We start from the raw sequence: 17,827 nt of genomic DNA on the forward strand, positions 1-17,827 counted from the left end.
AGCCAGGCACCGCTCGCCACACAGGGAGTAAGGCAGAGGTCAGGAAGCAGCAGACTGTAGTATTCAGAAACAGAAGGCAGAAAGGGCTCGATGGCAGGAATCAGGGCCTAACTCACCAGAGCTAGAAAACATGAAAAGTGCACCATGTAAAGACGTTGGCAAGGCACACTTAGGAACCGAATATCCGACCCATTCATGGTGGATCTGAAAGAGGACATGTTAACGTTGGACGCAAATGTATTTGCGTCTTCATAGCTGGAAGTGGAGGGAACATACATGTACTTAAAGCACGTACATGGAGCCGTTGGGGTCTACGATAGGGGACACAATTGACCATGAAAATTCATATTACCTCAGGTCTCTGTTCCTTAGACCGTCCTTCCCTGTCTTCCCAGCTCCTTAGTCCACAGCATTAGACACTCCTGGGTCAGCCACTAACCTTTTTTCCTCCTTGTGAGATTATCAGGGGAGTTGGAGGTCCAGGAAGGTTACTATTGGTGGGAGCAATCTGATATGTGGGCCAAAAGCATTTTTCCCCAGGCTGGAGAAGGTAAGATAAAAGTTATCAATGGGAAGCCAGTCAAGCAGCATATTTGGGCAAACCAGTTTATACGGATTTGAGAAGCTCTTTAGAAATCAGGTTTGTAACAAAAGTAATGTGTGATATATGTTAAACAAATATAAGGTCACAAAATCATTTTATTTTTCCTTATTTATAAAATGTTAAAAAAAATTGTGCTTCTAGTCATTTCATGCAAAGATTAGTAGAAAACATGCTTTTAAGACAGTACAGCCTTGTACATTAATGGCTGATCTAGGTTTCGAAGAAATAATGGCCCTGATAAGAGGCTTCCTTTTAAACATGTAAATTGACACATATTTCATGTTTTAAAATCTGAAGACTACGAAGCTCAGCCTTGCTGCTATAAACAGAGACACAATGTTGGACTTATTATTTTAATAGTAAAACCGGTTAATTTGATATTTCAATCCTCTGGCCTGGCACGCGGTGTGTCATGGCCATTTTTCATGCTAGGGACTGAGGTTAGGTTCCACATATTTGTGGGAAACCTTGCTATTGGATAATTCGAATGAATACCAATTAAGTTAACCAAAAAGGTGAACAGAAAAGGCACATGCATGTCCGGTACATAACACAGATATCTGGGAGACCGTGACATCATTAACATATTGAATATCAAAAAATGGGGCATAATCAAATGTAATTAGGTATGTTGGACGCAGGCTCTTAGATGTATGAGAACCAATAGATCAAAAGCAATAACCCACTAGAAAAACCACTAAAACACCACCCAAAACAACTGCAAACATGAATAATGAAGGAAACTGAATACACTGCATTTCAAAGATTTGCATGCATGTCAAATGTGTTTCTGGTCACACTAGGTTGGTTCTTTATAGGTTTTGTTGAGAAAGAGGAAGAATAAAACATTTATGTACATATACATTCTCAAAAATTGAAAGCAATAAGCTTATGCGAGTGTACTCAGCAGCTAGTGTGGTGAAAGCATTTTCACCAAACATCCTGTGGTCAGACAGTTGGAGATTACTAATCAGATGCATGAATATGTAAATCATCGCACACGTCAAAAACAAGTGGACAATAGGGTTTAGTTTGAATTTACTTTATTTTGTAAATGTGAATTTTACAAAGCATCTTACAATGACTGATCACATCTTGAATGTTTTTAATGATATGAAAAAAAACAACTAGGAGCTTTCAATGGTTGGGATTTTTTAGTTGCTGATATATTGTGACAGCCATGGCTACAAAATAAGTCTTAACTATACATAGTAACAGCACATAAATATCAGTGGATGATGCACAATGGGAACACAAAAAAGCGAGCATCTTTCGTGTTGGAAACATAGCTCCGTGGTGCTGCCCGGACTGCGCGACAGCACACAAAAAAAGGTTAACAGTCGTGAGTTACAGTACTACTTCACACTCTAAACAGACTGGTTAAAACAACCTTGTACTTCTTATATCTCTCATTTTCAAACATTTAATCCAAAGGATTAATGTTCTATTTGAATCAAGTGCCATCCAAATGTTCAAGTCAAAAATATTTATACTTCCGTCTCTTTTTAGTCTGCTAAAAATAGTATTGCGTATTTTGGCTTTTTTCTTTACATAAAAATCACCATCATGTGCAAAATGCTTTAAATGGAAGAGATTGATCTAAACACTTTATTTTCCCATTTTAGAGTGCTTTAGACTTTATTCTTTCCTTCTTTTTAAGAAGGGAACCATTTAATTGTTTTTGGAATATATGTTGTAGGGCGATCCACCTCTCTGTTGACCTCGGCAAATAATATTTGAACAAAAGCTCCAATGGGAGCCCAGAAATACTTTCAAGTAAATTTTGAAGCGGAAAAAGGGCAATTAGGTTCAAGTTTACAGTAACAGGAAGCACAGAGCGGAGCCTCACTTTAGGATTGGTAGTGGGTCAATGGCTTGTAGTAAAGCTGCCTAAAATAAAAGTAGTGTGTGTGTGTTTCATCAATTATCTGCTACACAATGAATGAGGTGTGTTCAAGCTCTCTCTAAGAAAACTCAATTTGCAAGTTTTTGATACCACGATAAATAGCCTGAAGGGCCGAACTGCTGCCAGTCGTTCATAGTTCGGCTTACCATGTGACCTTATATCACCATGAACATTCTGGCCCCTTCTCGGGCTGTCGATTAAAATCTAAAGCCTTAAACTAAAATCTCAGTAACACCTGGTACACTGGTCCACAGTGTGTAGAAGACTCTCTGAAAAAGGACTTTATCCATTTTTGAACTCACCATACTGTAATTTCTTGGATGTTATGTGACAGAGAGATTACTGAACAGAGGAATGGCCACGTGCAGACGGAGCAGTGGTCCAAGCAAATTGCCAGGCAGCATGGTGGCCGGCATTAAAGCTGCATGCCATTTCACCTTCTACTTGGCAATGGTACTGGTGGGTGTTTGCCAATGGTAAATAAGCAGAACAAAAGGGCACAAATAGTGGGCATCAGACAGGAGATACACTGTAACAATGATCTGCCCCCAAAAAGGTGCAACAATGCGATACTTAGCAAAGTTTTCCAATAGTGCATTCTGAAATCTCTATCTTCTCCAACTACAACAAGGCTGGATGATCCGACATGAGGTTTAGTTCTGTAGTTCAGAAACTGTTGTAAAAGCACAAAGAGGCATAGTTCTCAGAGTCCATTTTAGTGTTTTATCCCATTAAAATCTAGGTCTCTCCCGTAACCACACTTTACCATGCTATCACTTTTGAACCAGAACGTCTGTATCCCAGCAAAATTCTTGGCTCAGCAGTCTGTACCTCCTACTATTAAATAGTGGACAAGCAAGCATGAATTTGAGCTAAAAATATATAGAAGAATATGAAGGACCTTGACTTGCTTCCTCCCTAGAAACGTAAAGTTCTGGCAGGGATAAGAATGTGTTCATGGCTAACACTGTAGACACTGTAGACAGAAGAGGGGGAGGGAATAGTGGACTAAAAAAATCTATCTACAGGAATCCGAGGACACAAAGGAAAGAGATGAAATCTGCACTTCTCTACATTATTAAGAGGGAGTTGCAGGGTCCTTATAAAAAACAGACAGTAATATCCTATAATATATTTAATTTGAATAACAATTTGGTGTTAATATTATGTTTTCATTTCCAGGAGCAAATCAAAACCAGGTGTCCGATTTTGGGGGAAAGGAGCTGGTTCCATGCCACATTTTACGGACAACCATTGGTCTATGTAAATCATTCCCATTTATGTTACCTGTATGTTAATTAATCACACGTGGCTATCTTTAAAACCTGTCATGGATCCAGTCCTACCGAACCATTGTTGGACATCTCGAATTTAAAGCCTGGGTGAATGAAGATAGACACCGTGGCACATTTTATACCCGTCAAATAATTTTTCTTTACTGTAACAAAATATGCATAGTAAGATTTCAAATTGACCATTTATTAGGGCTCCTTCAGTGTCATGAATAGGAGTAAGAGAGGGAAGAGTATATGTACAATGTGTACAAATACGTACATTAAAACTTTTTCGCTCAAGGCAGCCATTTTGCCTTCATGAAAAGTAGGTTTCAAGTAAACAGAGAGCTTCTCATTACACTAGCTATAATACATTCACATAAAAAAATAAACATAGCCAAGTAGGAACGTCTGGGTATTGTAAAAGGTTTTCATTGAAATAAGTGAAATTTAACTTAATTAAATACCCCACCTTCTTTTACCAAGAGGAGACACCACCGGTAATCTCAATATCTGAGAACCTGTGATGAAACGCAGGCGTGGCAGAGTGCTATACCTCATCAATACCTGGGGACTTGAGATCTTTCTTGGATTTTACCCCGCGGAATTTGATAAAGTTTGCTCTCAACCTGTAGCTCACAATATGGGACACTCCTGGGTAGCTCATAAATTGCATGTGCATTCACGCCTTTGTGTAGAGAGGCATTTTGGAAGCTTGCACAGTCGCGTCTCTGTACAGATCTGAAATCTTCGGGCAACCAGGTCCACCACTGTACTACATACAGTGCTATACGACGTATTATCGCCTCTCTTGGAATAATGTGGTTCCTCCAGGTAGCGAACATGTGCCCTCACATGAGGTGACATTGCTGTTCTTGTCACTGTGATTATGTTAATCTACCTGATATCATGAAAGATGTAGAGATCTGTGACTTGTTAATAAAAAGGAAATCACTTTTCCTTTCACTCTTATTTTCCATGTGATCCCAATTTGAGATGCCTTTACAGGCACCATCTATGTTTTCACCTTTCAACATATGGGTTTTCAATAATAAGAGACTACTACTTTCCACATTGCCCTAGTTACCAAAATATCTGTAACCCTAGAAAATAGTTTGGTGTCCATGGTATTCTTGATATTTTTTCTTGACACTTGATATGTCTTGCTATATAGCCACATTTAACAACCTATGCCAGACCTTTGGCTGTATTGAGAGGAGATGAAAGATTTCAGAAACTTTTAGCATCAATTTCTTCTAAGTTCAACAGCAGACAAAGAAGAAAACATTTGGTTCACCCTTCCTGTTGATACAAATATTTATATTTTTGGTGTTATGTGAATTTCTAAAGGGGGTAGAGGCATTACATGATGATGCCAGAGCTTCAACTATTATATAGTCTGTGGTATTTCTCCCCCCCACCCCCACCCCCCAAAAAATATATCTTGTGGATGAAGGGGATCGAAGTAACATTTCAATAGAATTTAAATGTACTCCTACCAGTTTCAAACATAGAAGTTGGACTGTGTTTGCCATATCCTTCAGTTTCATAATTAGTTGAAGCACAGTACTATAAATTGGGAGAGTACAGAAAAGACCACGCTGCCCTCACCAAAGAAATTCGGCTCCAGTGCAACTAGAAGTACTGCGCATTGACGTACGTTTTGTGGTTCAGTTACAAGGAAGAGAAGACTTCATCGCCCTTCTCTAATTTTTATGTACTTTTCAAGCTCAATTTTTGCTTAGACTTTCAAAAGGTGCTTCTTCGAACATACATATTGCTGACATCAAGCATGAGCATAAGGTGCAATCACATAGAAACTAATACACACAATACTTTGCTGCCAGACCTCAAATGAATGCAGTCCCTCCTTCATTCACATTGTACAGCAGATCAAATATTTGAATTAAATATAGTTGTAAACAACGAAATTATACTTTTCGTAATCGGTTCTCACTGGAAAATGATCAAAAAGTTCTAAGGCACTCAGGAAAGCCTCATACAATCAACAGACTGCTTCTTGTTTCACCTTACATTCGGCATTTTGGGGAGCACAATACCCCCCTATGCAAATGTGCATAATTGTCGTTCAGGTACATTATTAAACAGGTCATCATTATGCCTCTAAACATAGGAAACATTAGTGCAAATTGCTCTACCTCATCTAACTGATAAGGAAAAGCCCTCATACCATTCACATTTTTAAAGTTCACCTACAAACCTTGCCTTCCTAGTCCAACAAATAAAAGTAAGAAGAAAGGGGAGAGGGAAACCATACCTAGGAAGTCATGTAATGTATAAAAAATATAATCTATGATCACCGTGCAAAGGGACTGTCTTCGTCTATGATCTGTCATTAGCCATATCAAATAATTTAAACAAAAATGCCATGCCATCCTTCCCACGGCCCGCCACTTCTGAAGGATGACATGCGACAACTTCTCAATCCGTTTCCTTACTTACTTCAGAAATCGTATTCTCTTTACCATTAAAGCAGATTGGTCCAATGAGATCTGATAAAGTGCTTTACAAAGCCATATCCCAAAAATGTAACAAAAGATGTGATCAAAAAAGGCTCGGTTCCTAGCAGATGTTATCACACTAATTTACGCACAAAATTATTACCACACCACTTTCATTAGGCCTCTAGATTTTTAGTTTCCGCCAAACACATTTTTAGTTCTGCCCTTACCGACCAATACATTTCGAGGGTAAGTAAAAGACAGAAGATTGTTTGGTTCTTTGATTTTTTCTGGGTCTTAGTCACAAGGATTTGTTCAATCATTAGTATGAGTTACTCTGGACTTAGGTGTGGTTGACCCCTGAATTGTTACAGGAAACAAGCTTTGTGAATTGGCTCTTAAATCTAAACAGCTGCCAGCCAGCACTCTATTGCTCCAATAAATCCCAGCAAACTCTCTAATTCATACCTTGTCATATTAGACTTGCATCCATTCCATTTCTTGTAATCTTCTCTGCTCTAATGAGTTGACACACATTTTGCCAGATCGCAGGTCGGTAATACTTTCAACTCTGACCATGTTAAGTCCGTCATTTTGGTCCCTACAGACATTGGACAAGATTCAATTACTCACTGTGTTTTGCTCAGGGCAATACAACTTGAACGTTCCAACACAAAAAAACAAATCTCTCACAAGGTGCAAATATTTTCTATAGCTTCTCTCGGCGTTCTTTTCTACGGTAAAGCTCTGAGCAAAGGCACTTTTTAAGGAATTCTAGCTAGCGCCATCTACTTAGTTCTACCTTGCATTTGTTTCTAGGAATATAGAAAAAAATTCTCAAGCTAGTAAGGCAATACTTTTGCCCAGTACTTTGTCTTCTGAATGGAATACTATCCAGAAGTAGGTTCAATTCACACAAAATAATATAACGCACAAGAGGCAACACTGCCTCCAAGGTGACCACCAATGACTGGCTTCTTTCTGCTTGCAAGCACAATGCAATCTCTTAAGGAACAAAGCAGCAGGACACAACGCAAGTCTCCAGGGTAACCTTACTTTCTCATTCATACTTCTCTCCAAGTGCCACAAGGTGAATACTAAGCATTGGTAAAGCGCATGATTGACAAGCAGTGTGTAGTGCAACAAACAGTTCATGCACAGGTCATACAGAATGCATTATCCTAGGAAAGACTTGCTGTCTTGAGGTTGAGAAGGCTTTTGTACAGTAGACTGACATTTCCTCAGTGGATCTTTCTACGGCTTCTTGCTTGGTGTCACACCACACGCTCGGTTTCTTTGTACAAAGACTTCAAATGTTAGTTCTAGCATTAGTTACTCACCAACCAGCCACCACCTAACTGTTGAGGTCTGCCCTCGAGAGACACTCACAAAATGCACTGCCTGATGCATTTAACCACCTGGACCAATGACGAGCAGGGGGGAAAATGTCTCTGACATTCAAGGCATCTTTGGCAATACATCACTTACCCATCCATTTTATGGACACCATCTCAGGCCACTTTGAACAAGCACTAAACCACCCCAGGAAAGAACTCACTTTGTGCTACAGAAAAACAATTTATCCCATCAGTTGATTTCTTCCTGAAGGAAACAGCAGAGAACAGGACTTTCCTAATAAGTTATTTTTGTTCCCAGCGCCATGTGGGTGAAACAATTAAACTTGTTCCGCTGCAAAGGTGAAATAAAAAGAAAAGCGGTCCTTTGTTCAACAATAACATTTTTGCTCAAACTAAAGAAAGTCTCTTCCTTTGTAAGCAACAATTAAACTTATTGTATATAAAGCGGCTATTAAACCATAGCTTTTTCAGCTACTGCGCGTGGTGTGGTGGTGGTGTTTGCAGTGACGGTGGAGGTGAAGTAGCCTTCATCTTATAGACTAACTTAAGTATATCAAAAAGAAGCCCATTTACTTTTTTTTAAATAGGTCTTAGATGACCTAATCATTTACAATATAATGAATGCAATCATTTCCTTCATAAATTTTAAATACAAGCAGAATAAAAATCACATTGTTGTCAGGCAACGGTAGCAGTTCAGTAGGTAAGTGGCTTGATCACATTATTGTATTAGTAATGCATGCAAGCAGCTTCAGTATTACAGATCCCTTTTAGGTGACGAACATGGGTTTCTCCTCCTCTTCCTTTATAAAGTCCCTCCGTAAGCACCATCTGGTCTCCTCGCTGGTGTTTCTGGTCTGCTAGCAGAGCCAGATTCTTGTTCGAAAGGTGGCGGAGTGCTTTGGGGGTCCGAAGCTGGTGGGTCGGTGCCGGGTGCCTCTTGTATAACAGAGCCAGCTCCTTCCGCCTCCTCGCTCTGCTCAAAAGACTGGTTTGAGCCATTGCTCAGATCCACATTTGCCGAATTAGTTCTCATCGGCACTATAGTTCCGGAATCATTCCTTCTTTCTGCATAGATGCGCTGCTCAAAGACCTGAGCAGGCGTGGGCAAGAAGCCAGACTCCAACGGGATGCCTGTGGCAGTGGAGCCCATGACTGTGCGGTACATCTCCACCCCATCTGGTAACATGGATTTGATCTTCGGAAGCCAACGCTTACGGACTCGGCGGGCGTTGGTACACATGTCTGCCGCAATCACATTCATCTCACTCTCCTTAAAGCTTGGTGCAAAATTTTGACAATATACTGCAAAAAGAGAAGATTTTTGAAAATTAATTATTGTTCCCAAACCAGTCCATGACAGAGATATCTAAACAACAGTTACGAATGCCAACTCACTTGATTTAAAATATATGTGTGTATACACGCACACACACACACCTATATATGTACACATGTGACCAAGACCCTGTGTGAAGTCGAAAGGCGTCTTTTGTGACTGCTAAAATAAACACTTTTTGCAATTTTGAACCAGACACACACACACACACACACACACACACACACACACACACACAAACACACACACACACACACACACAGAGACCTTGTCAAATCTTAAAGCATTCATTACAAGCCCAAATACTTTGCATTTTATGTTATAGAACTTTATCTGCGCTAAGTTTCACAAGATTTAACACCAACTTTTCATGGCACGGGCGTTTATCTCGGTCTACACCAGTATCACGTATCGCCTGTCCAGTATCGGGAGGTCGAATCGGATCAATGGAGCTCAATTCCAAAGAGAATGCAATGGATTCAAACATTCCCGGTGTTACATCTAAAGTCTCCAAAATGTGCTAGTGGTAAACAGAAGTTACATTTGAAATAACGGATCCCTAGGATATCAGACTTTCCTTGTTACCAGGAGAACAAGTACTAGCAGCCGACAGCACCAGATGTTAGAGACTGCAAGATCAACCTGAGGTCCAAGTGTGGCAGAATATGGATAGGCAGGGGAGCCCCTCCTTTGTACCTAGAAGAGGGCCCTCTAGGTGCCCACTCCTCTTGCATCAACTTTGGTCCATTAATACTAAATTGTTTAATAATTAACACTTGTTGTCGGTGCTTTGTGCACACACATGGTAGATTGCGCTATAGGAGTGTAATAGTAATGAATTAATAAGTAAATTGTAATTACTAAGAGGACTGATGTAGTTTATATGTCTGGTGATTTGACTCATGGACACTCCCAGTGTAAACATTAGAATCATCATCGCTCAGAGGGAAAATGGGGGGATGGGGGGCATCTGGGAGTGTTTTTTTTCCGTTCAGCGCAATAGCTCTATTGGCCAATAGGAGAGAGACATCTTGGAATTTTGATTCACCTATCCGAGTCAGCATTTAGAAACTCTATTACATTAAACTGAACGTATCAGAATCATACGTTACGGTAAAAAACAGGGATATTCCAATATTTTGGCCCATTCTGTGACATTGAACGTCCCTCTCGTCCTTCATTATATCTAATTGAATTGCAGTATGAGCCTGAATACCCCATACAGAGCCAGCTAGTGTACACAGATTGGACCAGGGAGTATGTGGGAGGCTCAGTGCCAGTAATAGCCCAGAGTGTCCACAGAGCTGTTCCCAGTTTCATATGTCCCAGGTCCTGACCCGAATGCAAGCTGTATTGTTCCACGAGCACTGTGAAGGAAGATTAAAGATCCCTCCTGGACCTGGCTTTAATCCTTCATCTCTTGGTTCCAAAATTCCCTTCACGACTCCTGGGTTGCAATTCTTGAGATAAAAAGATTCTCAGCCATTTTGTGGCCATGTTCATGCGGATTGGTGTTATCCGTGCAATTCTTTTAACTGGAGTTAAATTCATTAGTATTATTGTTCTTGGGTATTAAAAAGTTTCATACAAGAATCCGTAGGGGAAGAGAGGCAAAAAACTGATTTGAAATTGCATCCTTCCATTCTATTTTGCTGCTCAGAGCGCTGAACTACCTGAAATGATTTTTTAATATGTTTTTATATTTATATTTTTCACTATTTATTTTATATACTCGATACACATCCTAGGTTTACCTTTATGGAGCGAAGGATCCCTTTACACCGAACATTTGTATAGTAACAAAAGCATCTCAGCATTACAAAGTGATGTCCGTGGTATAGCTGAGACAGGATGAGAGCCACCGTAATGTGGCATTGGATGGGAAGGGAAGACTCACAGCAACATGAATTTGCGATAATGTTGCAAATGGCACACTACAAACACACTGTTATTGCAAGCATAACACAAACGTATGGCTCCGTGGTCCAAATCAGAAGAAATCCATCTCCACATTTTCTTTAAAATAATACTTGTGAAGATAACACTACTTCATAACAACCAAAAATCTTCAATCCTACAAATTTACTTTTTTTAAATGCACTTTTGAAGTCTTCCTGTTAGTGCTTAATTTGAGCCGGTGCTTTCCGGTGCTCAGCACCGGCACCTAATTGTCAGCACCGGCACCTAATTGTCAGCACCGGTGCTTGTGGCTGCCTGCAGCAAAGTGCCGCTGTCTGCTAATTTAGAGATGACCACAAGAGATAATTATTTATGCAAAATACTTCAAAAAGGACTATTCCCTCCCGCCCAAGCCATTATTATAGCTTTGGGGGCCTGAAGTAGTCAGAATTGTCACACTTGTAGGACTGTGATGATAAGTAGTTGTGTTGTTACTATCATTGCAGCATGGCAGGAGCAATGAGTAGTGCAGTCCTGTCATCCATCCAACTATTGTTGAAGATCAAGGTCGTCATATATTTATTACCAGGTGCAATTCCTGAAAGGCTTAAATGTTTAAAAATCTCACTGGGCCCATTTCTCAGCCCTAGAGAGAGGGATTTACAGCCAGCACAGCACTCTGTTCATTTTATCACCCCATCTATGTTGCCATTATCTTTCAACCTCTTTCAGTATTGTTTGCATAATTTAGCAAGTGTGAAAAGAAAAAAATACAGATGAACAAGTTACTTACTTTCGGTAACGCCCTTTCTGGTTGATTCTCTAACACAATACTCCCTATTAGCCAGGCGGGATCCAGAAACGTTTTCCAGAAATGTTCTGCACACTGCTAGGTAGTGCCCTGTGGCTCCACACTGTCCCAGAGTGATGGGAGTGGATCAACACAGAATAGTTATCCCTGCGCGCTGATGTACCGTTCTTGCTCATCTCTTTCTACGCTCTCATACGTTTGTTGGCACCAGTGTGCAGAATCCTATCTTGGGACTTTTTATGGTTCAAACCGGTGTATTAAAAATAGGTAATTTAACTCTTATACTCACAATCAAAGGCCAGTGGTAAAGACGAGAAAACATAAGGAAGGACACGAAGTAGGGGAAAGGAGAAGAGGGGAAAACGTGTCGGGGAAGGAGGACTGGTCTGGGGGTTAGAAGCGACCGTCCTCCCGAGTTATGTTATGTTATGTTATGTTAAGCTGTTTTATAGCGCGCACAATTACTGCCGGAGTATCCTGGCACGGAAGAAGGAAACAAGGGAAGTATAGCAGCCGAGCCCTGAAATAACATAACAATTTACACAGCTAATCTAAACAAATGGGTTTTTAGTGCTTTCTTAAAAACCGTGAAGTCCACCGTGCTGCGCAAAGAGACTGGGAGCGCATTCCATGCTCGCGCCGCTCTCACTGTCACAGAGTGCCCACCCAGCCAGGTGCGCCGGAAACGCGGTACTTGCAAGAGGTGTTGAGATGCTGAGCGCAGATCTCGATTGGGAGTGTACCGCAGGAATCGTTTCATCAGATAGGCGGGGCCACGCCCATTGATGGCTTTATGGGCCAAAGTCAAGATTTTGAAGGTAATTCGATGCTGCACCGGAAGCCAATGCAAGCTCTCCAGGTAACTCCTAACGCTGATCCGCTTGGAGATGTTCCCCAACAATCTAGCGGTGGCGTTCTGAATAACCTGGAGCCGCCCTATCAAGTAAGCCGGAGAGCCACTAAACAGAGCGTTCGCGTAGTCCAGGCGCGAGAGAATTAAAGCTCTCGCGACTGACTCGCGAGCAGAGGCCGGCAGAAGCGGAAAAAACCTTCTAAGAGACTTCAGGGTCCCAAAGCAGCTTCCAGTGAGCCTCTTAATGTGCCCCTCGAAACGGAGGTCCTCCCCGAACCAGACCCCGAGGTTCTTGGCCAAGGTGTTTGAAGCACCTGGCATGGGGAAGCCATCTGGCCACAATAGTGACCTAAAGTCAGGGGGAAACTGGCCATAGAGCAAGATTTCCGTCTTGTCCTCATTGCACTTCAATTGAGATGACGCTAGCCAATTGAAGACTGAGGACAGACAATTTTGGATCTGCTTTGTATCCAGTGCCTCACCTGGCCAAGTGAACAACTGCGTGTCGTCCGCGTATGCAATAATTTTGGCTCCCCAATGTTCGGCTAGTTCAATCAGGGGGGTCAGATATATATTGAAGAGCAAAGGGCTCAATGTCGAGCCCTGCGGGACCCCTGTACAGAGTGGTCTAGCCGAAGATGAAAACGGAGGGAGCCAGACCTGTTGAGATCTAGCCAAAAGAAAAGAACTCAGCCAGTCCAAAGCAAGATCACAAATCCCGATGTCAGCAAGTCTGGACAGGAGGCGTTGGTGGGGAACAGTATCAAACGCGGCAGAGAGGTCCAATAGAATTAGAGCCGCTCTGCCGCCCCCATCCAAACATTCCCTGACCGCCTCAGAGACTTCCACCAGGGCCGACTCCGTACTGTGGGCAGTGCGGAACCCGGATTGAGCCTCGTGCAGAGCTCCAGATCCTTCCACAAACTCATTGTGAGTTCCCTTATGAAGTGAAGAATGATGGGGGTGTTCTGTTCATACCATCTCGTGTAGCCATGTTTTCTAGCCTTTATGAGTGGAAAGAGGTGTTGCTGGCCAATGAGCCCCTCTCAGGTTCAAGGCTCCATCAGACAGTCAAATGAGTCTTGGAACTCTCAAGTACACAGGACATGCAAGTTCCCAAAAATCTAGAGACAGGAATTTTAAGCATGGACTCCACGTTTTGTTGAATGAACTTTGTTTATTTTCTAGGTTAGCTGTTATCTTCATGGTGAGGGGATCCCAAAGTCTACGTTGTCACGCTGTGCGGTGTGGGATCTTATCTGTGCCCCAATTTGCTGTAATGACCTGCCTGGGTGCGCTAGGTCAAGTGGGATAGATCGCTTTACCTCTGTAAGAGTGTCATGGCTAAGACTGCTATTTGCTTGGGACCTTTTAAATGTTAAAAAGAGACCACTCCAAAGAGTGGGGAGGTTGGAGAGTAGTGAGGAATGTGTGGTTAGATAGAGTATCCACCAGAAAGATAATTACAGAAGGTAAGTAACTTGTTCTTCTAATGGATACTTCTAACTACAGAATCCTCACATTCGAATAGATACCAAAGGAGTACCTCCCCAAGGTAGAGGTTGGTGGATTGGGCTCAGACAAAAGTCTTGCAGGACAGAATGGGTGAACTGGATATGGCTGTCAAGGCAGTACTTCCTTATGAACATGAGAACGGACGCAGACTTTGCAGGCTGGCAGATGTCAAGCCTCTGCAAGCCAACAAAGTGGTAGCAGCCTGGGCCCTGGTGGAATGGACTCTCAGACCTTCTGGAGGCTGCTTCTTAACCAGTGAGTAACCTATCTTGAGGCAGAGGACAATCATCCTCAGCAGGGCCCCCTTCTCGACAGTCTTTCTATTCTTTGCTTCACTGCACCATACAAAAAGCTGATCGCCCACAGGGAGTTCCTTATTACAATTAAAGTGAGTGGGAAAGGCCTTCTGGTGTTCAACCGATGAAGTCTCACCTCCTTTTTTGATGGGGAGAGGCAAAAATGTATGCAGGGTGATAAGGTTTACCATTGTGAAAAAGAGTCACAACTTTAGGCAAGAAGGCCGCTTGGGTCCCCATTACTAATTTATGTGGAAATAATGTGGTGTAGGGAGGATGGACCAACAGTGCCTGAAGCCCACTCATATGAAAAGCTGAAGTAATCATAAGAAAGATAGTCTTCTAAGGCAAGAGAGACAGCAGGAAGTTATGCATCGGCTCATATGGTGTGCACATGAGAAACATTAAGACCAAATTACGTTCCTACTAGGGTATCAAATGGTTTCGGAGGAAACATGCGTCAACACTTTTATAAACTTCATACAGTAGGTGACTTTAAGAAGGATGGTTGGTCTGGAAACTGAAGACAGGCCAAAAGGGCCAACAAATAGTTTATAGTACGCACTGCAAAGCCTTGGTGGGCAAAAATCAAAGCACATCTGACAGACTGACCTGCACAAGAGTCAATCCTGCAGATACACAAATTTGTCACAGAAACCAACATAAATGGCATTTATGGCCAGGAAAGTTGCATCCACCACTTCAGGAAGTACATTAAATACTGTCAACTGCCGACGCTCTATCTCCATGCATGGGCATTAGACTGTGATGGTTAGGGTGAAGGACCCAGTCTTGCTGCTGTGACAAAAGATACTTTTAAAGAGGAAGTCTGATTGGAAGACACATGCTCAAGTTCAGAACTTTCAGGTACCACACCCTCATTGCCCTGTCTGAGGTCCCTACGATGACTTGGGCGCAACTGGGTCCTGATCTTTTACAAAATTCATTGAAGGAATGTCAGGGGAGGTATGGTGTACAGGAGTCACTTGTTCAGTTCCAACAGGTTTGCCTCTCCTAGTGAGCATCTTCATGGAAGTTCTAACATACACATTTGTTGACACTGCACATTCTTGACAGTGGTGCAAAGCTCAAGCCAGTGTTCTCCCAGCGGTCAGAAGATGCCCTGTAGCACCTCGGGAAGTAGACATTATTCATGCTCTACCTGATGCCACCTGCTTAGCTCATCCATTATGGTGGTCAATGATCCAGGCAGGTGGTTCACAATTTAGGAAAATACTTTAATACTCAAACCAACTGTAGATCTTCTGAGTCTCCAGGCACAGGACCCCGCTTGGTGCAATACCATATGGAAGTGGGGTTGTCCATTAGAACCTGCACCAGCTTCCCTTGACGGATGGCAGCAAGGCCTTCAGTACCAAAAGAATGACCTGCAACTCCAACAGTTTTATCTAGGCTTCGATTGCAGACAGAGTACTCTGATTACCAGCTCCCCAATGCAGTTGTGAGGCATACGTCATCTCTACCAGCTCTTGGTGGGGTAGGAAGAAATGCGTGCTGCTGTGCCAAGTGCTTTAGAGCAGCCACCATGGCAGATCGAGAGCCATTTTTTTAGAAGTCCAGATGACATATGATAGATTTCCTCAGTGCTGGGCCCATTGGAACTTCAGAATCTATTGAAGAGCCTGCACGTGCCAGTTGGCCGTCGACCAGGAGGATGTGGGAGGCTAAGCGGCCAAGAGGCCTCAGAGCTGCTCTCACAGTGATCCAGAACAGAGGCTGAAACATGGGAATCATAGCCTAGAAGTCCAGGATTCTTGTGGGGAAGAGAAGGCCTTGAATCTACACTGTCCAGGATAGTTCCAATGAACAGCAGCCTCTGTGAAGGAGTCACATGCGACTTCAGGTCATTGACAGCGACCCCCAAAGATTTCAAGAAGTTCACCGTAGACTGTGAGGTGGGCTACAACTGCCTGTGGAAAGTGCACCTACAACAGCCAGTCACTGAGGTAGGGGAAACATGATATTCCCAACCCCTCAAGGTGAGCTGTGACCTCAGCAATGCTGGTGAGACCAAAGGGGAGCAATGCAAACTGAAAATGATCCTGGCTGCCTCTACCTTCAACAACTGTGGGACTTCAGGATCGGTATATGAAAATAAGCATCCTGCCGATCCAAGGACACCACCCTGTCCTCCATGTCCACAGCAGTCTAGATCTGAGCAAGCAGAAGCATTTTGAATTAATCCTTCTGCAGAAGACATCCAGAGGTGTTCACCCTCAAGAGAAATAGCCCTTTCCTCTTTCTCAGTTCAGATCCCTTTAGAAAGTATCACTCACACCTTTCATAACAGAATAGAGAGGTACTCCTCCGAAAGTACTTTGAATGTGGGAGAAAGATTTGGCACAGCTAAAAGAAAGAGAAGGACATAGCCATGATGAACGACCCATCTGTTGGACGTGATGGATCACTGCCTAGGAAGGAAAAACTGAATCCTGATCCAACAAGATGGGTGTGCTCCTCTAAGGGTAAACTAAAGCAGCTCAGTGGTTGCGGATGCAGGGGAGGAGGAAGGGGACTGAGAGGACTGGTGCCCCTGCTAGCCTATATGTTGCGTGTCAGACCCATGTCCCCAGCCATGAAAGGACAGATGTAGCTGCAGTAATATTTGGGGTAGCTGGCACTGCTATACACCAGACCCCTGGAGTAACTTCTGAATTTTCTAAACTGACACACAAACTGGCAGGGGTCAAAAGACCCAAGAAGCACGCCCCAGCTCTACTGTCCTTAAAACACTCCAGGCAGAATCTGCTTTCTCAGCAAAAATATAAGACTAATCAAAGGACATTTCCATGAGGCAGGCTTGAACATCTCCAGAAAATCCTGTGGAATGCACCTACGCATCGTGGTGGTGGACCACAATACTGGTGCCAACCAGAACCACTTTTCCCACTGGACCACTACTGCAACTCTTCCTTTGGTACTCCACGTGGCAAGTCAACCCCTGTGTCAGGGGAGGTACTGGGACTACTGGCCTGTTGCAAGTCCATGTAAAAATGGTCAGCGTCATAATGAGGAGGGAGACCAACATCCCCCTCCCCACAAACATCCTCCCCCTTCTGGTGGTGTGCTTTGCTCAGAATCAGTTTTACATATAAAGGGTAAACCCAATGGTACTGGGAATTGGGTAGATAATAGTACAATAGATAGTGGCCCCAGTATTTAAGGACTAACTAAGCTTGAGACAAATTAGAAAAATAAACACATAATAATATTCTGTAACAAAGACTTTCAAAAGCAAATGTTATTTAATCACATTGCTGCACAAAATGTACTTGGCATTTAGAAATTAGATAATACTATCATATATACAAAACGGTGCCCAACAGGACAGAGAAGTAAGGGGAATGGGTAAGTGATTTGAAGTGAGGATACGTGATCATAGGAGAAACATGGATACATGGGTGAATTCATACATCAATTAAAGGAACCAGATCAGACTTTCCACATCAAAGCAATGATATATGATTTTTTATATACAATATATATATA

The 17,827-nt window shown here is 42.5% G+C and overlaps 1 protein-coding gene across 4 annotated transcripts in view; it reads right to left on the reverse strand.

Moving 5' to 3' along the window:
• Nucleotides 1-1,620: 1,620 nt before the first annotated feature.
• The window catches only part of LOC147666724 (nucleus accumbens-associated protein 2-like), a 418,781-nt gene continuing 402,574 nt past the window's right edge, over nt 1,621-17,827 (reverse strand). For all 4 annotated transcript variants that reach the window (XM_086948923.1, XM_086948925.1, XM_086948926.1 and 1 more), the window contains one exon: nt 1,621-8,909. In XM_086948923.1, coding sequence (XP_086805049.1) covers nt 8,410-8,909 — 500 coding nt within the window. In that variant the 3' untranslated portion in view covers nt 1,621-8,409. The remainder of the gene's footprint in view (nt 8,910-17,827) is intronic.

This window comes from Lissotriton vulgaris, unplaced genomic scaffold (genome assembly GCF_964263255.1).
Source record: "Lissotriton vulgaris unplaced genomic scaffold, aLisVul1.2 SCAFFOLD_334, whole genome shotgun sequence".
NCBI classification, from domain to species: domain Eukaryota; kingdom Metazoa; phylum Chordata; class Amphibia; order Caudata; family Salamandridae; genus Lissotriton; species Lissotriton vulgaris.